We start from the raw sequence: 23,065 nt of genomic DNA on the forward strand, positions 1-23,065 counted from the left end.
TGACTTTTTTCCCCCATTTCATTTATGTAGTATCTACGCACCCACCAAGGACAAGGAAAGTCTAAGCACTAAGGACATAGTACCGACAAAACAGTTCCAGCATGTGAGTACAGGAATGTGTAAGGCTTAAGAGAAAATATTCTTAAAAAGAGCTATTGTGTTCTACTTTAAGGGCCTTTAAGGAAAACAAGCTTTTGAAGATGCACATGTAGATAGACCTCATCTGTAAATTAAGATTGCTTTTTACAGAGGCAGAGAAGCTAGTAACTTTAAGATGGTCATTTTAGTATGTAATAGAACTTTTAAAACTAGAATATAACTTAAGTGTATTTAAGGCATTCAAGCGCTTCATAGCCAGTATGCTTGAAATGAGACTTTAAGGTAACACCAGCGATAAGTGGCTGACTGCCAATCCACATTAGTTCCTCATGACTACATCTGTCTTTCAGCACTGGGAGAAGGAGTCTCAGCAGTGCAGTTCCAACTCCACCCAGACCCACGTTCCAGCTTCCCACCTTTTTTTTCCTCCGTCAACTTACAAACTTCAGCTTAGATATCTGTTGGCAACTTTAGATAGGTGAGAGAAAAGCCTTGTTATTAAAGTTCTTTCCAAATGTTCACATAGCTAGCTGCAATTCAAAAGAACAGAAAGATACAAAGTAAGACTGGTTGACTTTGTTTCCCTTGTTTTGATCCATGGAAAGAACAAGTTGATTACTGAATAAATACATAGAATTCCAGTGTAATTATGTACCAAGACAAATACTGTTAATGTTCATGAAAAGGTAGGAATTACAACCTACACACATATGTTTAAAAGCTATTTATTTATAATAAAGGGCAAAAACAAATACACAATTCAAATACAAAATTGCAGATTCGCCTTCCCAGCTACTTGTCTAACCTCAGAAGCAGTCACTATTCCTGGTTTCTTGAGTATCTTTGCAGAGATAATTCTGTGTATATACAAATATATGGAGGTGAGCAAAAGGTTTGTAGTTGTAAATGCATGAAAGTTTATTATTGTATAATAACTGTAAATCTACTTTTGCTCATCCCTGTATGTTTACTTACAGCATAAATGGCAGCATACCACACCCACTTTTGGTCCTGTTTCTTACTAGTCCTTGCTAGTACATGTATATGTGTGTGTACACACACACATCTGCCTCATTCTTTGGCTGCATAGTATTCCATTTTTCTATTACACCTTCTTGTCTACCTGTGCATCATCATTCGTCTTCGTTTATATCCCTTGTCTATGTAGCAAGCAATACAATGAAAAGTTTCTGGTAGAGGAAACCTATTCCTTTGTGGGTCAGGTCAAGCCCCCAAACTGTAGCCAAAGAATAACTCTGTAATATATTCATAAGTGTCTGAGATGAGCTGCACTTAAAGGAGAAAGAATGGAGAATTACTGATATGGTCACTGCAACTATAATTCCAGTTTCTACCACCCAACTGTGTGAGTCTGGACAGTCATTTAAGCAATCTGGATTGATTAGGTGATTTCTAAAATCCCTTTCAACAGTAAAATTCTAAGATTTGGAATTCCTGAGAAGTTAGAGCTCACAAATACCATGTGATATTCTGTACATTAAAACATCTCATTTGGTTTCAACCAGGTAGGCAAAAAAGATTAAAATAAACATTGACATTAAAAAGTATAACCAGGGAGATAAATTTAAAACTTCCCAAAGTGTTCATCTCAAGCTTTCTAGATAAAATTCACCTCAAATTTCTCAGCAGAGGAATATAATGCAAGCTTGCACCAATTATATGTCTACCCTTAAACCATCTCCTTGTATTTTTGTAGCAACCCTGTAAAGTATAAGTTCAATTTTAAAGATGAGGAAAGTAAGTTTCATAGATTAACCTGCTTAAGGTCATTCATTCTGCTTCTTAAATAAAACTGAGTTGGATTACTCATTGAACAAATTATAATTTTTTTACTTCCATGTTTTCTTTGTTGCTATATACTTTGCACTGATTCTCTTACTGATAAAAAAAAAGGCAAAATGAAGGAGGGTTTATTAAAAAGCTGGCTATAAATACTGTTCAAATTAACAGGGGTTTTATCTTCTATTCCTTCCATAGGAAAAAAGCTTTTTTAAAAGTTCTTTAAAAGCTCTTTTTAAAAGTTCTTTGCTTAACATAAGTAACCACATATCAAAAATCTAGAAATTAGATGTAGTTAATATAACAGTTCCTTTTCTGACAGACTCTTCACTTTTGTTGACCTGAGTAACTTAAATATCTCTTCTCAAAGACTTCTAGGAAGTCCAAAGCAATTTTTATATATTCTTCCTTTACTATTGTAATTTTCTTTTCATACTTGAAATTAATCAAACTATAAACACAGGATGTGAGCCAGAAGGGACTGGCATGAAATATTCAAAGGGATGAAAAGCAAGGACCTACTATACTACTTGACTCAGCAAGGCTATCATTTAAAATTGAAGGAGAAATAAAGAACTTCCCAGACAAGAAAAAGCTAAGGGAGTCTGTTCCCACTAAACCAGTATTGCAAGCCCATTCCTCCCACCTCCACTTCTGGCAACCACCAATCTGTTCTCCGTACAAAGAGTGAACCCTAATGTACACTACTGACCTTTAGTTAATAAAATATCAAAAAATTAAACACAGGATATAACTACACAAATTATTTTCAATAGAGGAAATTATTTTCTCTAAAATGCACCAAATATATATATATTCGGACTGCTTTAGATGGGCAGATTTGTGTTCAGTAAATCTATTTTGTCTTTAATGACAGTGCAAATTACTAGGTCCAAACAAAGAAGGGCACAGATCTACATACAATGGCTCATTGTCTTCAATGACAACACTGTTGGGATATCTCATGTATTAAAATTTCTTTTTAAAATATGAGAAAGGTGGAAAGGCATTGAGGAAAACTTTAATTAGGTGAAAGCTTAGCCTTCGGTATAAACTAAAACTGATTTGAATATTTTTCTGACATTTAAAAACTGCAAGAGAGGACAGGCTTGACTTACACTGGATGCCAAGAAAAACGAGGATCAGATGAAACATTTGTTTTGGCTGAATCGCAGAACTAGTAATCCAAATTAGCATCAGGTAATCTAACTGTTCTCAACCCTAATTATGGATTAAAACCTATAAGATCTATCAAATACAGATAACCTACCCAAGTCTATAAAGGTTGGACCTAGGCATCTATTTTTAGAAACTCAAAAGATTAACGTAGTAGACATTGTTGGCTGCCCGCCTTTTCTCCTTACCAAAATCCTGATGTGAACAATCACCTATTTTGCCCACGTGTGCCTCAGAGGAAGAAAATTCTACTTCCATCTCTTATAGACCAGGCTGGGTTAAGGGTTAGCCCATACCATGCGCTACTGGCTGGCTCAGGGATGGAGAGGTCTAAGCCACTTCACATCAATGAGACCCAATGATCTGGTAGCGAGTTTTGGGAAATCTCTCATCTTGAGAGGGCCCATGGAATCCAGCCTGACTCCTCCACAGCATGTAAATGAAGGTGTATATGGCCTGAACTGCTAGTGGCAATCATTCCATGAAGGCAGCCCGCCTTAGGATGCTGCCAATGCTGCAGCTGAAAACAGGAAGAAAAAAACCCAGAGGTTCTTTTTTTTTTTTTTAAGATTTTATTTATTTATTTTTAGAGAGGGAAGCGGGGAAGAAAGAGAGAGAGAGAAACATCAATGTGTGGTTGCTGGGGGCTGTGGCCTGCAACCCAGGTATGTGCCCCAATTGGGAATTGAACCTGTGATGCTTTGGTTCACAGCCCGTGCTCAATCCACTGAGCTACGCCAGCCAGGAAACCCAGAGGTTCTTAATGACACAACTGATCACTGGATGAGAAACACTGAAGCCCAATATCTTAGTAGATTTCATGTATTACAAGTCAATACCTTCTCTTGTCATTTTAAGTTAAATTTTTAGGGTTTTTGCATTTGAAAGCTGAAGAGTGGTCCCAGTACACCATCTTTTGAGCCACAATGATCTGTATTAAGTACATACCACGGGAACACCCCTTTGTACTTAAACTGTAAATAAGAAATTGATTTTCCTTTTTTAACAAAGAATTATCTTTTTTTCCCCTAATATTTGAGCTTAACTGTATTTAAGTTTATATGTATTACATTCACTTTGTTATTTACTCGAAGTTTTTGCTGTAGGCTTTGTCTTGAATGTGTAAGACCATTCGCCGTGCATAGAAGTCCCTGTATTCCTCTGGTAATTCAGCCAGTGTTTTCAAGGCTCTGTCCAAAATTTGTGCAGCTCTTGACGCTGCAGTAGGATCTTTGTTTCCATAGGTATCTGTTTTATCATAGCATTCAGATGGAAGGTGCTTCCAAAAGACATTCACTCCCACTCCAAACTCTTCAGAAATTACGTTATGGAACCATAAAGCTGAGGGAAAAAATGTAGTAAGTTAAAAATAAAACTTGCAGCTAAAGAAAAACCAAAATGTCACTGAAATATCACAAATTGTGTATACCCAATGTAAGAAATAATTCTTATAACTAGATCTCTTCGTTAGCATACTCAGCAGCTTTTAACAGAATCATTTTAACTTTTATGAATTGCCAACCAATTTCAAGTGTCAATAGCACAACCCTACATTTCAAATTTTTGTAAATAGCAATCTTTCCTTTTTAACTTGAAAGACATAATAAAGTTATATTTGTTTTGTAGTTCTGTGATTTGGGGCTGTGTTTTGTTTACACTTCTGAGTCACTCAACCACATCAACAGTATTTACTTTTTGCCCTGGCTGGTATGGTTCATTGGATTGAGTGCTGGCCTGCAAACCAATGGGTCGTCAGTTCGATTCCCAGTCGGCACACGCCTGGATTGTGGGTCAGGTCCCCAACTGGGGGCATGTGAGAGGCAACTGATCTATTGATCTATCTCTCACACATTGATGTTTCTCTCCCTCCCTTCCCCTCTCTCTAAAAATAAATAAAATCTTTAAGTATTTATTTTTTGTACACAGAACATTTTAATTATTTGAGGAGTATATTTGACCTTTTCTGACTCAGTAGAATACTTTCATTCTCAAAGATTTCCTGTTCAAGCTCCATCTGCTTTTCTAACTTGCTTAAATTTGCATTCACTATAGCCTCCTCAGTTTGATATTTCTAATGCAATTATAATTTTATTTCAGCTCCTTTAAAATAAGTATGTTAAACAAAAGCAAATACAGGGTGGGAAAAAGTAGGTTGATAGTTGTGAGTATGCAAAACAGAATTCCCGTATTTTTATCTATTAATTATTGTATTATTTATTTGTATTATAATTGTAAACCTACTTTTGCCCAGCCCTGTATTTTGGTGAAAGAGATGAGTAATCGTTATCCTATTATATATATGGCTAATTTTTTACTTCCACTAGAAAGTTTACCTCTTTGCTTTCAATTGAGCGGAAACATTTTCAAAATATAGGTGCTACAAGAATACTAAGGCAATATCACAATATAATAAAGGTGAAGTACTATCACATCAAAAATGTTTTAATTTTGGAAACAAATTCAAAGAGTACCATAGGAAAAGCCAAAGCTTAAAATATTTTGATTTGTAAAACTAGTTTTCAAACATGGTTTTAATCTTAACCACTCTTTCTTTCAGAATCTTTTTTTTTTTAATTCAGTATAACAGGAAAAATGCTAATCATTTTGTTCAATTTAAATCCAAAGATGGAGCTTTTAATTTTATTTCAAAATATATACAAACATTGAGCATTTCTGGCTTTTTTTATTTTTTAAAAATGTTGTAGACAGAATAATGGAAAACTATATAGTCCTTGACCATGCTCTAAACATGAAAATAATTTAAATAATGGCAATAGATTTAAAAATTAGTGTGCTGGTTGTTTTCAATGAATATAAGAAGATGACAATGTATCAAATTTTTTAGGCAATCAATTATGTGAAGGACATTGCATCAGGCCCCTTGGGGCCCACAAAGATTAACCAAACATAGTTCCTTGTCCTCAAGGAATTTATAATCTGTCCTCAAATGAGATCAACATATTTTTATTAATACTTTTTACTTAATTCTATCACCAAAAAGAGGTATTAATGTTTTTGAATATATTAACGTAGATATAGGAAAATAACTATATATATAGAATTTGTTAATGCAACCATTTAATCTTAATTATGATTTTTATGACTTTCAGGTATTTAGAATAATTACAGATGTTTATTGTAAGAAGATGCCTATTTATTGTATAAGAAATTTACACTATTTCAGACTAAAAAAATAATAGACAAGACAGGTGTTGAAGATATAACATTTTGATATTTTATAAAATCTTTCTGTTTTGGCTTTGAAATATATTTACCACTTGGAAAAAAATGACATAGTTCTGAAAATACATAAATATTTTAAAACAAAATGATTAAAAACAATCTGGTATAATCTTTTTGCTGATATAAAGCATTTTGCTTTATGTCACTTAATAACTTAAGAGTTTAATAATATATGTATAGGTTGCCTTTGAAAAACAAGACTCCATTTTATAAGAATTTGTCTACGCATAAACACACAAACACACAGCTGTGTATAGCTGTGTATAAACATCATCTTGTATAGGCCAGGATACGTGTAACAAATATGCTTTTGTACATTTATAAATAGCAAGTCACAGGTCCAGAATTCTTACCAGGAATGAATAATACATCTCCAGCTTTAAGGGAACACTCATACCTTCTAGCCTTTGAAAACAGTGGATATTTCGCTAAGTCTGGGTTATCTATATTCAGCACTTCTGATTTAGTACCTGAAAAGTTCCAAAAGAGGATAATAAAAATTGAGCAAAGTTAGCATTTTTAAAAACATGATTACAAATACAAATTTGAAAATTTCTTCTTTTCCGTACAATTAATTTACTGCACCCACACTGTGAGGACAACTACTACTCTCCTAAAACCTGTGATATTTTCAATGGCTTGTCCTTCATGACCACTGACATCCATGTAATGCAATTAAGAAATCTATAAATCTCATTCTTCCTATAGCCTGTCATTACATGTTCACATGTACACAATGGAGAACACAATATGTTTTAATTAGAAGCCATAAAATGTTTTTCTATGAGAATGAAGAGATTTCTCAAAATCAAGTACCGAATAAGCCAGAGTTTAAAAACAAAAACTTTAAAAAAAAAAGTACCTGATAAATACAAATACTGGGCATCTCGAGGACTGAACAGTACAACACGCTTTTTTCCTTTCACTTGTATTAAGAAGTTATCCATTACCTAAAGACCAAAAAGAACATAAGAATGAACAGTACCTAAAATTTACATAAACAGAACCAATGGTACTCCAAACAGTTAACTATAAATCCTATCCTTTAAAAAGACTTGACTCAGACTACCTAAATCTCTTATAGTAATGAAAACATTTGTATTCCAAACACAAATGTTCCTTTATTAAACATATTTCTGTAGCACTGCCTTAAAATGCAAAGGGTTGGCAGGCCGTCAGGAAACGTGAAGTCCCAACTGTTTGCCTTGCCCCACCATTATGACAGGAGGGGTGTTACACCTATTTGAGGCTCCCCTTGCTAGTGTACTTGTGTGTTACTTACCTGTCAAAGAGTGCTACAGGGCCAACATTCAACAAGAGGTTAAAAGCACTTAGACAATTAGGTGTTGGGAAAATACAATGCAGTGTGGCAACCACTGCTCTTTTCACAAGTTCTGATACATGGCCAACATAATTTGATTACAGGCATCTTGATTTCTAAATTATTTCCTATAGGACTGTAGGACTGTAGCCTTGCACATTTCCTTGGCACAGTTACTGACGGAGCAATCTTGACTCTTCCTGTGCATGCACGGGTGCACTTCATGGGTGGAGAATGTGTAAAATGTTGGAAGGCAGAGCTACATTAATTCTCAACTAAGGAATTAAAATAAATGCTAAAGAAAATATATTCGTGATTATTTACATATCACCTCTACCTAAAGATTTCTCATTTTACCAATAACCCTTTCCTTACATAAACCTTAACCATATTACTAGCATTCCTTTGACTTATTTTTAATTTAAGAAAAGCTTTATAATATCCCGTTGTAAGTCAATATAACAGACATACTACTTAAAACTATAGTCATAGAATTCAGTTAAAAATGTATTCAAGTTATCACATTTTCTCACCATACATATCATTTATGTAAAACTTTTAAAAACCAATAAGCTATGATTTTATGTATATTTCAGTTAATTATAGAGTTGCTATGTTAAAATCTGCGCAAGTGGTCCTCAGCTGGAATTAAAAACACTCATAAAAATATAGCTGGATTTAGAACTTTTTAAAAAATACCTTTATAAACCCATTAGGTATTGCTTTAACTTCTTAAATTTCTCTACCCAACCCCAAACCATACACAATGCTAGCTTTTTCTAAGTTTTTAAAATATATGCATATATTTAAGCAAATAAAATTATTAACACCATAGAATAAATAATCAAGATGAGTAATCTACACATCTTGCTAGTCAACAAATACAGTAGACAATTGACATCCTAAGACCTTCAGATTCCCAAATTCTTATAATTTGAAACGGCTCTCCACAAGCTCCTGCTGCCCTTCTCCTGAATTACAGTTCCCTTTAGTCGTGTGTGTCATTTTTAACACCTTCAAAGCACAGCCTTATCACCTCTTGCACTTTCACCAGTTGGCCCCTCATCTGGTGACCACTTCACATGTACAAAAAAAAAAACACTTCATAAAACTATATGTGTGTGTAGTGATGAATCAAGGACAAAACCACAGAGAAATGCAAATGTGATCAACTAGGCTCTAGTATTAGCTAGTAATTCACTCCCACATCACTACCTTGCAGTGCACCTGTTTTCAAATGTCCTGTTTCAACAAATTACATGTTAAAGATCTTCAGGGCACCCTATAGAGAGCTGAAACAGTGGCTGTTAACTCTATTAACACTAAGATCTACAGCAGCTTTAGATTTCTCATTTATATAGCTTACGTCATAGTGGGTCCAAAGTTGTAATCCTGGGGAGCTAATTCGAAAAACACTGGAAAAGAACTGTTCCTCTTTGAAGAATTTTGGAAACTTAATATCTCCTTCCAATAAAGGAAACTGCTTTCTGATATCTGCAACATCCTGCATTGAGAGAAACAGTAAGCATTTTAATAAACACAACACTGGTGTAATGCTCATTTTATCTAAGGCTGCCATCAGAGCCTATGACATAAAGGAGGATTGGAATAAAATTCTGTTCACCACTTTAAAATACTAGGATATGACCAGAGCCAACGAGTGAAGGAATACACACTGTGTTACAAGAATGCAGATTCAACATCACTACTGTTAAGCTGAATGTGCTGCATTTGTAGTTCTTCCTACTTTAAGCAAGATTCAGACAGTTGTTAATCTAATATTCAGTATTTTAAGTTTAGGAGTCCACAACTTGAATGTTACCAGCTATGTAAATCCTGTGGTTCTATTGGGAGAGGAGAATTAAAAAAGGTAAACAAACTAAACGGTGACATAAATGGGAAAAATATTATCTTAATCATTTAGGGAATACTCATTAACATTGTAGCCTTATTAATTAGATTCCAAATGCATATCAAAGCTTATATAATGAATTATTTAGAATTTTAAAAATTATTTAAGATTCTATTAGCAAAATTGCAATCCATAAAATATACAGTAGAAAGAATTTAATTGTGTAGAGAGATTACAGTAGATGACTTTAAACACTAAGATTCTATGGTCCTACTTAAAAACTAAGGTATCAACTTTTAATAATCGTACTTATTCAAGGACATGAATCACTGAGAAAAGAATGAACAAAGATAAAACAGGTTGTATGTCAGACAGTAGGTACAAAAATTGTAGTGCCAGTTAAAGTGTATACTTCCATTTAGGCTTATGTTTTCACATTCAGAATTCTTACCTTTCTGGGGTCTTCCCCAAGTGACCGTAAGTAGTACTTCTCATCCTTAAACATCCCAAAGAAAAAATGACATCAATATTCACTTAAAAATATTAGAAAGTAAAAATGAAAGGAAATGAGTTTTAAAACCTAACTCAGTTGTTTTTGAAAAAGTTGTTTTCTTACTCTTTCTAGTAATGCTCTCTGGTGGCCGTATGAAGAAATGTCTTTATATACTGTGTGAAATAATGACTGGATCCACAAAATATAAGTAAAATAAATTCTAAAAGCAATATACACATACCACATCTGAAACCACAGTGCTCAATTTAGACTTTATACTTCAAATTATTTAGACTCGTAAAAGAACCCCCATGTGTATAATACACATGATCTCAAGGTATCATTGAGTGCCAACAACAAACTTCTGTATATAATACAAATGTACAATAGGGGATAAATAAAATATACTTTAATGATTTTTTAAAATCTAGAACACTGTATTTTATCAAGCTATGGCTATTTCTGATTATATAAATTCTTAAGCCAAATCCTCCAGTGTAAGTTCCTGTAATGAATAAGAAATGTCATTTTATAGTAATAAATTTGATATTTCAAAAAATTATCAATTATACTGTACCAAGTAGCTATAATAGGGGACTGTCTGAACTGTAAAACATTACTGCTGCTGGCCTCTCCCGTGAGAAGAGAACTGAGAGATACTGGGTCCAGCACAGGTTAAGCCAACGCAGGGGTTCTGCCGCTTGGACACCCACACTGGCCTCTACAGCATGAACTTCAGAATACATCTCACTTCCCTGAACAGCATGTCCTAAATCTATGATTATGAATATGCCATATCAGGTAAATTCTATACATTTACTGCTCGCTAAAAAGGTTTCAAAATATGTTCTTCAAATTTCTAAGAGTCTTCTACCAGGATTTAATAATATTTCAGGATTTAAGAATTAAGTTCATGTGGCAGATACAGAGATGCACTTCTCAGACCCCTCTTTAAGAAAGAACCCACTGCTAAGCCCAAAGGAGTGTGGTTAACATAGCTGCCACCTGTTTACTCCTTCAAGGCCACCCTAGCCTTTGAACCAAGGTCATGACCTTCTTGGGGCAGCCCCAACTAATGACTCAAAAAAAGGCCTACTTGCTACGGAACACACGACTCCTTTAACAGTCAGTCTTTGCTTAGGAGTTCCATGATACTTAAGTTGAATTATTTAAAGGAGGATTATAATATAAATAAGTAAACATTTTTGAATAAATGCTATAGCAAAAACAAAAAATCACATTAATAGTAACTAACAATAGTAAAACATAGTAGTAGTTCTCCATTAGCATTTGAACTTGGTATATCAAACCAAAGCATTGTGTTTCATAAACACAAAGTAATAAACACAAACTTTCAAAGGAAGTAATACTAACAGCTAACATTTAGTGAGTAGTTTCTAGTCAGACACTGTGCTAATAATTTCTCTATAGATTTTATTTAGTTAATTGTCAAAAGACTCTATAAAATGGGTACTGTTACTCATATTTTATAGGTGAGTATAGCGGCACAGAAAAATAATTTGGTCAAGGTTTGAGATCTAATAAACAGCAGAACTAATATCTATAGCATACACAGCCAAACCCTAAGAGTGGCTTTCAGAGAAGGACACAGGTCTTGTATATACAATATTCTCTTATAAGAAAGTAATGCTTTCTAAAAAACATGTTAAAACCAATTACCTCAGAAATAAAGAATTCTTTATGCTTTTCTTCAGCTGCCCTTTGAACCAACTTGTCAAAAGGTAAAGTTCTGAAATAAACACAAAAGAATCCTTGGACTTAATAATAATAAACCAATTCATACTCTAATCATTATATATTAATATACAGGAGTTTGGAAGTTAGATATGGCCTTCTGTTTTACCATATCCATCAATTTTTATTATAACCTGTTATGTGGAACTCTAAATTTTCAAAATTCATTTAACAGTGTGCCTATTTGACAGAGATTGTCTGAAATTTCACTTTAAAAAATTAAAGCTCTTTAAATCTATATTCAGATGAATCCTTCTTGTATGTCGATATCCCCCTATTCCAAGTTATTGTTAGAAAAGTGTTTCTGTGGTGTCTGGTTGCCTCTGGAAATACACACTTTCAACCTCTTGCTGCTCTCTTTTCAGGTGTCCTGGCAAAACCTGTCCTGTGATGAGGGGCAAGTGCCAGTGCCCCTCTGGAAGAGACGGGAGGCACAGGGTGGACGGACACCCAGGCCCCCCCACCCACTGATCCTCCTGCCTTTCGGCATCACCACAGCACAGAGGCCGGTGCCACTGCTCTCAGCGGCCAGCACCGGTCGTGATAAGCCTCCTGAGGAATATCTCAAGGTGAATTTCAAGTGCAGTGACACAGAGTCATCTTCTTCTTCAATATTTTTGTCCACATGCCTGGCTCCTTCCACCCAGGTGAACAGGGCTGAACATTGTAGAAGCAAAGTTTGTTTCCTTTACCTCACATTCTTGAGCCTCGAGGGTTACTTTCTCCCCAGGTCCCATCCTATCCCTTCAGTCTTCTTGAATCAAAAGCACTGTCCCCTACATAAAAATGATCCCTTATTGGTTACATCAAAACAATAAAGTCCTCAAAAGCACAGGGTCAAAAGTCTCTCCCTTCCTCCAGCACTGCACCCCAGCCTCCAAACCTGATAAAAAGTTAGAATTTTTTTACTCTTATTTTCCACTTGAAATCTGTACTGGGGCGAAACCTGTTCTCCTCTGTACGACCTTAGGCTTACTTTCTCCTAGCCACATTTTCCTAGAAACATATTGGGTTAAGATAAATGTGGAATGTCAACTGTGATATCACATAATATTATTTATTGTAAAAATGGTCCTTGACTGGTGAACTACGTCTGACTAGAAAGCTGGTGGTAGAATATAAATACTTGTTAGGAAACAGGGGATTTGGCCTCCCTGTGTGCAGTGTAAGTCTTGCGACTGAGTATACCCCTTGGAGGAACCTAGAAAATAAATTCATGGGTTATTGTGTGCTACTGGTATCTAAGTTAGAGTGTTTTTGCACTTACCTCTACAGTCATGTTCCCTGACAACTAAGCTGTTATGGTTGGAAGGCAAAAAATGGCTCCTGGACTGGTATGAGGGCTCCTACTGACACTATCCACTAGAATGCTATTTTCTGCAAAGCCAAGTACAGCTGATGCCAGAGTATGGACTAGTGGGTCCTGTGTGCAAGACTGTCAATCTGAACTCAAGGACACTGCTAGTAATGTTGAGTGAGCACTGCAACAGAGACGAAAGGAGTCTGCCACCTATTCAGACCAATCTCCTACTATAGTTTCTGGCTAACTATATCAACAAACTTACTTGGCATCCTCCAATTCAATGTTTCCATCTCCGACTCCACCATATACCCTCATTCCCACCAAAGCCTCTTTGAAGAGTTGGGGAATAACATGGAATCCTACCTCTGAAATTGGTGTAGTTGCCTGGGCTTAACTTTTTTACTAAGGAGAACCTGGCAGTGTTTCAAGACCTTTGTAAGAACAGGACAGACAGAGGGGTCAGTCCATAAAAGAAAAGCGGGGGTGCCCCACCACCTTTCTCCCTTAGGTAGTGGTGCCTGTCAGAGATTCTGCAGAAGCAAAGCTGAGAGAGGGGAAGCTGAAGTATATGCACTGGAAGTTCCTTGGCTTTGAGATCTTATCTACCCTATGCATGTTTCAAAAAAGGGCACCTGCTACTGACGTTCCACTTACCTGGACTGGCACATGGTCTGGGACGGGAGGTAGTATGAAAGAGGGGTTAGGATCATGGGCTTTCTGTGGAGTCAGCAAATCTGGGGATAAGTCCTGGTCCCATCATTTTGAGCTATATGAACTTAGATAAGTTACTCAATGTTTTTAAGCCTCCGTTTGCTCATCTGTATAATTAGTATTAAACTGAAGTGGTAATACTGATAAATGTGTGTAGGATTTCCTACTTTCTAGTCTATGGCCTAGATGCCTCCCTTCTTTCCTACTCCCCATTAACTGCCAAAAATAACTAAATCTATTTTTTTCTTGCACTAAATAATCTTGCAGCTCTTTAGTAGCTCTAGTGAAAGGTTTGGAGGAACCTAGCATAAGAACTATTACATAATATATGTGCCTCAAAAACAAGTTTTATAAAGTTTATAGCACATGACAACACATCAAGACAATTCAAGAGGAAGTTTCAATAACCACTTGCTATGGCACTGGACTCTGTGGAAAATAAACATCATTAACTGCAGGCCAAAAAATGCTGATCATTCCAGCACTTTCTTCCACTTTATTTAATGAAAAGCGAAAACTTCTTACAACTGGAAAATTTTATGGCAATTAAATTCAATTCACTGGCCTATTAAAAACCAAAACTATAATGATGAATATTCAAAGGATCAAAAACTGAGAAATGCTTTGGCAAGCTGCTTTATGAGCTTGGAAAACTAATGAGAAAGGAATGGCCCTGGACATTAGAAGCTCTGTTTAACTCATCTCTAAACTCTGGAAGTAACAGTGAGAGCTAACTCCCTTTAAACATTAGGCTATTGTGAACTACACAGTTTTTAGTAGATTGAATTTGCTGGGAACAACACATGCTCAGAATAAGAAAGATGTTTGTTTTTTTATTTAATATTTTTAATGAAAACTCATGGGAATAAATATATTAAAACTGTAAGATTACAGCATTTCAAATTTAAACATCCAGCAGCTTTTAACTACATCTCATTTACTTTTAAGAGATCCCAAAACAAACAAACAAAAAAAATGACAACCATGAGGAAAATTAAAAGTATTTAAGGTTATTTTGTCAAAAGACAAAATTAAGTATGATCTCTTTAAAGTTATCTGAATTGATAAAAGATTATACCAAATAAAGCAACTACTTGCCCTACATTTCTGGAGAAGACAGAAGAAGAAAACACAGGCTTATACTTATCTAAAAACAATCTGGATTTGGAAAAAATAGGTTGTGAAGGAAAGCTTTAGAATTTATTACTCTAGGTAATTTTTAATATGGTAGGATCAATTAATGAAGCATTAAATGAATACAGCACAGCCAACTTCAGATGTAATCTAACTCTAGTTACCACAAATCTGTTTCTTCAATGGTTCCAGGAGGTATCAGGTATACACCCTATGTAAAAAATGGTGTTTGGAAATGTCTTTGTATAATTATGTAAACTCAAAATTCTTGTCTTTTAAAAGTCATTCTTCAAAAATCAGTAAGCTATTCCATGATTATATCAAACTAGCCAAAAGATGATATGGCTTTTGTATAATAATGCAAACATACTTTAAAGGTTTAAAACAAGTTACATGTATCCCCAAAGTAAACCTCAGAAGAAAGTACCTATACACAAAGTTCTTACTAATGAAGTCCATCTGGGCAACGGCAGCAACGTGAATCTTCACTTCTCTCCCCGCTCCGACCTGAGTCAGGTAATCCACTGTCCATTTGCTTGTGCATGTCCCCAAATCCATTCCTTCCAATACCAGAGGTTTTCTCTGTACATGGGGGGAAAGTACGAAAAAATTTAGGGAAAATCAACAATATTTCATGAGCTGTATCTGGCAATAGAGGGACAAAAATAAAAAGAAATGATTCTTGATTCCAAGATACTCAAACCTAGTCACGCTGTAACTAAAATAGGAAGAGGACGCATGCAAAATGCTTAGAATAAAACGCTGACACCATCAACAGCTAAGAGATAAGAAAAGATGAATATTATTTAAAGCATTCTCATGCGTGTTACTTATGACTAAATGGTTGAAATTTGTACTTCATAGTCAAATATTGTTTCTAGCTTTCTATTTTGATACCATTTCAAACTTACAGAAAAGCTGCAAGAGAATTACAAAGAACTCCCATTACCCTCTGCTCTTATTCACTATTTACCTAACATTCTGCCCCATTTCCTTTGCCATTCATTGGCTCTTATTCTCACTACGTGTATATAGAAAACATATTATTAAAAATAATTTATTTTTTTCTGAACTATTTCAGGGTAAATTGCTGATACCATACTCCTTTATCTCTAAAAACTTGAGTATATTTTCTGTGAACAAAAACATTATCTTATATATATCAAAATTATAGTTAACACTATATACTAGGATTATCTAATCCACAGTCTATATATTTTGCTAACTGTCCTAATAATACCCTTGTAGTTTTTTTCCCATTTCTGAGACACCACATTGCATTTAGTTGCCAAGTCTCTTTTAAAGTGGAACAGTTCCTCAGCCTTTTTGTCCATGACCTTGACATTTTTGAAGAGTACAGATCAGTAATTTTGTAGAAGGCCCTTCAGTTTGGGCTCATCTGATTTTTTTTTTTAAGATTTTATTTATTTATTTTTAGAGAGAGAAGGGAGGGAGAAAGAGAGAGAGAAACATCCATGTGCAGTTGCTGTGGGCCATGGCCTGCAACCCAGGCATGTGCCCTGACTGGGAATCGAACCTGTGATACTTTGGTTCGCAGCCCATGCTCAATCCACTGAGCTATGCCAGCCAGGTGATGTTTCTTCATAATCAGATCCAGGTTATGCATTTCTGTAAGGAATGTACCACAGAAGCAATGTTGTGTCCTTCTCAGTGCAACACACCAGATCACACATGATATTCTGACCTATTATTTGTTATGAAAACCTATTATTTTCATCAACTGGTTCTTCCTGCATGAGTCAAGTACTTCTAGGGATAAAGCTGTGATGTTTAAATATTCCATCATCATCTAAATGTATTAGGTGGCAGTGTAATATCAAAATGACCTCTAACTTCTCCATTTATTTTATTCAGTGGGTTATAAGCTACTGATGTAATTTTGATGCTGAAACTATCCCAGATTTGGCCAGTAGGGGCCCCTTCAAGCTAGCTCTTGTGACTTTTTCTCGGAGCACTTCTTTATTTTAAGGCAAAATAGCGCAATCCAGCACCCTTTTATACCTTCTCTGTCTCAGCCCTACAGTCATTTCTTCAAGCTGTTTTTTCTTTTAGTGGAGAATGTTATTTAGAAACCATAATGCAGGTGCTGGGTGTGTTCACTGCTATTGGGGTGACACTACTTCTCAGTGGGTAGAGCTAGGAAATATATATACATATACACACACAACATAAATGATATACCTGTATCTATCTCTCTCCACATATACTACACAAACACACACACTTAATGGATGTGTATGTATGAACCATGATAATTCAAATACTATCTTATATCACAAGATTCATTCTAATATTTGTTTATATATTTGTAACTCCCTTCTAATAGTGGGAAACCAGGTTCCTATGATACTCAATGTTTAATCAACTGCACAATCCCAGAATTTGCAATAAGTACTTTCACAGTTGCTGTCATACCACTATAAAAAATAAGGCTAACTACTATTTGTTTATAGTTCTTTTGTCTTTAAACTGAGAACACATAATCAAAGTATTATATTTAAAACTGAATTGGGTTACTTCTCATCCTCCCTATTACTCAGATTCACTTGTTATTTTTTAATGTTCCACATTAGAGTTTTGTCTTTTAAAGATTTTGTTTAATTATTTTTAGGGATAGGGGAAAGGAAGGAGAAAGAAAGGGAGAGAAATATCAGTGTGTAGTTGCTTCTCGTATACCCCCTACTGGGGACCTGGCCCACAACATAGGCACGTGCCCTGACTAGGAATCGAACCAGTGACCTCTTGGTTCACAGGCCAGCACTCAATCCACTGAGCCACACCAGCCAGGGCTAGAGTTTTGTCTTTTAAACATTCCTCACTCTTGTTAATATTATTATTATTTTAGAATGTAAAACATTAATGTGATCCCCAAAGTCAAAACTATACAAAAAGATCACCCCATCCAAATTCTTTCACCTTGTACTCGCTCATCCCCTATAACCAGTCTCATTAATTTCTTGCTTATGGTTCGTGTATTTCATTTCAGCAAAGTAATCAAAAACATATATATTTCCTCATTTCCCCTCCATTTTTTACACAAAAAGTGTCATATCGTGTATTTTCTTTTGTAGCCTGTGCTTTTTTTTTAAATTTAAAACTGTATCATGGAAATCATTGCTTAGTTCAGATTATCTCCCTCATTCTTTTTTACACTTTAGTACACTGTAGTATAAATGCACAGTGTAATCAATCACTCTCCTATGCATAGGTTTTTAGGTAATTTGCAATAATTTCCAAGTATAATTTACAAATTAACACTATTTAGATATTTTCATGTTGTAGAAGATGTATATCCAGAGTAAATTTCTGAGTTAACTGCAGATTGGAAAGTAAACACTCACAGTTTGTTAGATATGTCAAATTCCTCTCCAAAGGGTTGTACCACTTCACACAGTGTGACAGTTTTTTTAGAGCCTCGCCAAGAATACACTATTAAAGCCTTTTAATTTTTGCCAATATGATAGGTAGGAAATGGTATCATAGTATAGCTTTCATTTCTCTTAAGAGGCAGAGATGAACATCTTTTCACATGTTTAGATGACATTTTTAGCTTTTTAATTTTTGTTAACTGCTCACTTGTAGTCAGATTTTGGGCTTTCTCCACTTAATTTTTGAAAGTTTTTAACACACATGGGCTTTCACTGCCCTTTTATAAAATACATGCTGTGAATCCCCCCATTTGTATTTTATGTACTTAAATTTTAATCTTTTCTATTATTACACCCAAATTCTGACTGATAGTTAGAAAGCCCTTCTACAGACCTATATTATAGTGTTACAGAGGAATTTACCCATGTTTCCTTCCAGTACTTGTTTAGTTTTATTTGTTTGTTTTTTCTTTTTTTAGAGTTCTGATCCATTTGGAGACTAGTCTTGTATACAATGTCAAGTATAAATCTAATTTTAGCATTTTTCTAAATGACTATCCAGCTATCCCAGCACCATTGATTTAAAAGTGCATCTTTAACATGGTGGCATAGGTAAACACAGCTTGCCTCCTCTCACAACCACATCAAAATTACAACTAAAATAGAGAACGACCATCACTCAGAACCATCAGAAACCAGGCTGAATGGAAGTCTGACCACTAGGGAATTAAAGAAACCACATCCATCCAGACTTGTAGGAGGGGCAGAGATGCAGAATGGGCTGGTCGCACATCTGTATGTGGTGGGTAAAAATTCGGTAGCTATACCTTGGGAGCAAAGAGTCTCAGCCTCACACCAGGCCACCGAGCCCTGGGTTCCAGTGCCAGGAAGACAAGTCCCCCAAAATTCTGGCTGAAAAAACCAGCAGGGATTGAGTCAGTGCAAAAAACTTCTAGAGTTCCAAGCAGTTCCCCTTAAAGGACCTATACACAGACTTACTGACTCACTCCCTCTGAGCTCCAGCACCAAGGTAGCAGCTTGAAAGGCACCAGTGGCATAAATGGAGGAACTGAATCATGTGGCATCAAGGCAGAAGCTGGGAGTCAGCTTTCTCCCAGACAGAAAGGCAGTCAGAGACCATCCTCCCTTTTCTGAGCCCTCCCCCCAAAAGAGCCACAGACCCGGCAGGCAGGTGCCATATCTGGGTCTCCATCAACCTGGCAAACACTGCTCTACTGTTTGAAGATACCCTGAGACTTCATCCCACCCAACTTATAAGCCCACCCAAAAGTAACTGTTAACACTTACTTTTTCATATGAATGGCTGGTCTTGGCTCATGCTTCATAATATCCTAAATCCTCTCAAACAAGCAACAGCAGGCCTCTCCTAGCTGCTAGCTCCCATACCTCTAGCTAAGTGGCCCAAGTCCAGTACTAGCAGCAACCAGCCTAGATTCACAGCTTCGCTTCTCCTGGAAATCTCTAGCACAAGCAGCAGCCATCTCAGATTGCTTTATAGCTCAGGCAGGGTGGCCCTGGGCAGAACACAGGTTGGAGATGACCTTGGCCTGCACCACCCAGGAAACCCCAGAGCCTGTGCACCCAGTAGACAGCTGCAGACCTCGTTGGAGCACCAATACCCTGCCCCTGCACAGGTGATTCTCCACAGATGGCGGAAGTTGGTGGTTAAGTGGTCATAGCCAGTTCTTGCAATTAACTGGCCTAGGTAAATCCCTCCCATTGACCTGCCAACAGCCATCAAGACTCAACTACAAGAGAAGAGTGTACTGAGCCCACACGAAGGGCAAACATTGAATACCCAGCTGTGTACCTAGGCTGTGCCACTGGATCCTACAGGACACCTACTACATTAGGCCACACTACTGAGACACAGAGTCAAAGCAGCAGCTCTACCTAATACATAGAAACAAACACAGGGAGGCTGCCAAAACAAAGAGACAAAGAAACATGACCCAAATGAAAGAGCAAATCAAAAGTCAAAAAAAAGAGCTAAACAAAACGGAGATAAGCAATCTATCAAATGCAGAGTTCAAAACACTGGTTATAAGGATGCTCAAGGAACTTAGTGAGGACCTCAGCAGCTTAAAAAAGATCCATTCAGAAATGAAGGATACACTAATTAATATAAAGAACAACTTACAGGGAAACAACACTAGAGTGGATGAAGCCAAGAATCAAATCAATGATTTGGAACCTAAGGAAGCAAAAAACAACCAATCAGAACAAGAAGAAGAAAAAGAATCCAAAAAACATAGATAGTGTAAGCAGCCTCTGGGACAACTTGAAGTGTTCCAACCTTTGCATCATAGGGATGCCAAAAGGAGAAAAGCAAAGACCAAGAAATTGGAAATCTATTTGAAAAAATAATGAAAGAAAACTTCCCTATTTTGGCAAAAGATATGCAAGTCCAGGAAGCACAGACAATCCCAAACAAGATGGATGCAAAGAGGCCCACTCCAACCAAGACACATCATAATTAAAGTGCTAAAGCTGAAAGATAATCTTAAAAACTGCAAGAGAAAAGCAGTTAGTTACCTATAAGGGAGTTCCCTTAAGACTGTCAGCTGGTTTCTCAAAAGAAGCTTTGCAGACTAGACAGGATTCTTAAGAAATATTCAATGTCATGAAAAGCAGGGACCTATAGCCAAGATTGCTCTACCCAGCAAAGCTATCGTTCAGAACTGAAGGGCAGATAAATAGCTTCCCAGGCAAGAAATAACTAAAGGAGCTATTACATAAAATGTTACAGGGATTTATTTAAGAAAAAGATTAAAATTATGAACAATAAAATGGCAATAAATACATATCTATCAACAATTGAATCTCAAAAACAAACTAAGCAAACACGAACAGAGACAGAATCATGGATACAGACCATGTTTTTTGATGGTTGATTGATGAGGTGGGGTATGGGAGAATGGGTGAAGAGGTAATGGGTGAAAAAGTACAAATGGGTAGTTACAGAACAGCCAGGGGAATGTAAAGTACAGTATAGGAAATGGAGTACCCAAAGAATTTATACACAGGACCATGGACATGAACAATGTTGGTGGGATTGCCTGAGGGAGTGGGGGGTGCCAGATAGAGGGGGGAAAGGGAGAAAAATTGGGTCAACTGTAATAGCATATTCAATAAAATATAATTTTAAAAAATGTTCACCTTTGCCCCAGCAATTTTTAAAGTGTCCAGTTCATCACATACTAAATTTCCATATAAATGAAAATTTATTTCTGTATATTTGTGTTTATATATCCAGAAAAAAACATATATATCACCAGACTTTCTATTCTATTCCTCTGGTCTGTGTATTCATGCATCTGCACCACACTCTTATTAAAAATGTTTAGAAATTGGGTAAGACTATGCCCCCGTCACAGCTTTAGTGTTTCCAAGTAGAAAGGTCTTGCTTTGCAATTTTGTTAACTTCAGTGTTATCGCATTGTGACCGGAGTGTTATTAGTAATTTCTCACTTTATGGAACTTAGTGGTGCTTTCTTCGTGACATTATGTCTTGTCTGGGAAGATTAAATTAAAAAATACCCTTTGCTATGTATCTTACATAGCACTTCCACATATACTTGACCTTCATATTACTGCACTGAAAGCATCTTACACTAACACACCTTGAGGTGGGGGTGGGGTGGACAACAGCCCATCCAGCACCAGTCCCCCAAATAAATGAGGGTTTGAATCCTCTGTGGGATTCAACTAAAAGAAAACTCCTAAAAGAAAAACTTTATCCTGACTTTTATATTACTCAGAACTGTATCTCTATGATACCCTCATAGAGGTAAATATCAAGTAAAACTACTGGGTGTATTTTCTACCATAAGCACAGTAAATACAACTTCAGGGATTTCTTTTCTTTAAATATCTGCTAGACTCTTTACTCTCGGTTTTTCAGAAGCTTGGACTCCCTCACAAAGCACTGCAAATAAAAATACATTTTGCCCTTAATATGTTTTATGAGGTTCGAATTACACATATAAGAGGCGCCAACGTTTGAACTAAAACCTAGATTAGTTCGAATCTGAGCCCAAGACTAGTGCTGGTTTCCCCGGGGTGATTACAGCTTCCCTTTGGCTCAGTTCAGTGAAAGATTACTCCTTTAAATCCAGTAACTCGAGTGGAACGACAGGTGCTATTCGCTTCAACAAGGGAGCCTCAAAATGCAACAGGAAGGCGGGAGCGGGTGATGGAAGTAAACTCCCTTCATCGCCAAGGTAACACAGAAGGCTTCGTAATAAAACTCCTGCAAGGCTACTCTGCAGTGAGCAGTGCTTATTAGGCAAAACGTTTCTCGCACTCAGCTCTTCGCGGTCATCCGTCTCCCCAGAAACGTGGAGCTCTTCTCTCCGGAAAATTTAATGGATGAGCCCATTGACATCCCCACGCACCCTCTCCCTTGGCCGCAGAGCTAACCAGCCATCTTCAGCTGCCTTCTCTCCACTCTGGGTGGCAAGAAACAAGTTCGGAGCTACCCGAGGAGTACAGCCTGGTATCCCCTGGCTTCCCGCTGTTCGGTGCAGCGCCAGTGCCTCACCTGAGGGTAGAGGTGCTGCATGAAGTGCTCCTCCGAAACACCCTCGAGCCGGGGTACCTGGAGGTGCCGCCCAGCCATGGTGGCTCACGCTCGCCCTCTCCCAAGTCTCGGAACCCTAAACTCTCTAACAGGTTCTCCTATATCCGATCCGCCCGGAAACACGGCTTGGAGAGAAAAGGGCCGGGAGGCCGCTGAACTCGCGAGAGCGGAGGGTTTCGAGCGCCG

The 23,065-nt window shown here is 36.7% G+C and overlaps 1 protein-coding gene and 1 long non-coding RNA gene across 3 annotated transcripts; one reads left to right on the top strand and one right to left on the bottom strand.

Annotated features, from left to right (window-relative positions):
* Window positions 1-36: 36 nt before the first annotated feature.
* Window positions 37-13,901, top strand: LOC123824442. The gene is made up of 2 exons (XR_006786698.1): window positions 37-103; window positions 12,105-13,901. It is a non-coding gene; the product is annotated as an uncharacterized LOC123824442 (long non-coding RNA).
* TYW5 (tRNA-yW synthesizing protein 5) lies at window positions 3,561-22,999 on the bottom strand. 2 transcript variants are annotated; one of them, XM_045847586.1, is made up of 8 exons: window positions 20,438-20,456; window positions 15,315-15,469; window positions 11,665-11,734; window positions 9,943-9,987; window positions 9,006-9,143; window positions 7,181-7,268; window positions 6,672-6,788; window positions 3,561-4,416 (listed from the first exon to the last, which is right to left on the bottom strand). In XM_045847586.1, exons 2-8 carry the CDS (start codon window positions 15,443-15,445, stop codon window positions 4,160-4,162), a joined length of 846 nt encoding a protein of 281 aa, XP_045703542.1. In that variant the 5' UTR covers window positions 15,446-15,469; window positions 20,438-20,456; the 3' UTR covers window positions 3,561-4,159. The 2 variants fall into 2 exon arrangements, with proteins under 2 accessions (XP_045703542.1, XP_045703541.1); XM_045847585.1 differs by lacking the exon at window positions 20,438-20,456 and adding an exon at window positions 22,841-22,999 and having other exon boundaries at window positions 3,569-4,416.
* Window positions 23,000-23,065: the final 66 nt, after the last annotated feature.

The sequence above is a fragment of the Phyllostomus hastatus genome, unplaced genomic scaffold (assembly GCF_019186645.2).
Source record: "Phyllostomus hastatus isolate PE091 unplaced genomic scaffold, TTU_PhHast_1.1 phas_contig_57, whole genome shotgun sequence".
Taxonomy (NCBI): domain Eukaryota; kingdom Metazoa; phylum Chordata; class Mammalia; order Chiroptera; family Phyllostomidae; genus Phyllostomus; species Phyllostomus hastatus.

Bases quoted from the DNA above. Each gene is read 5' to 3' on its own strand.
- TYW5 (XM_045847585.1), bottom strand. From the start codon at position 22,918: ATGGCTGGGCGGCACCTCCAGGTACCCCGGCTCGAGGGTGTTTCGGAG. The intron at 15,470-22,840 runs GTGAGGCACTGG...CCCCATGTACAG, and splicing joins TGCAGCACCTCTACCCTCAG to AGAAAACCTCTGGTATTGGA. The intron at 4,417-6,671 runs GTAAGAATTCTG...TTTTTCCCTCAG, and splicing joins AGATGTATTATTCATTCCTG to CTTTATGGTTCCATAACGTA.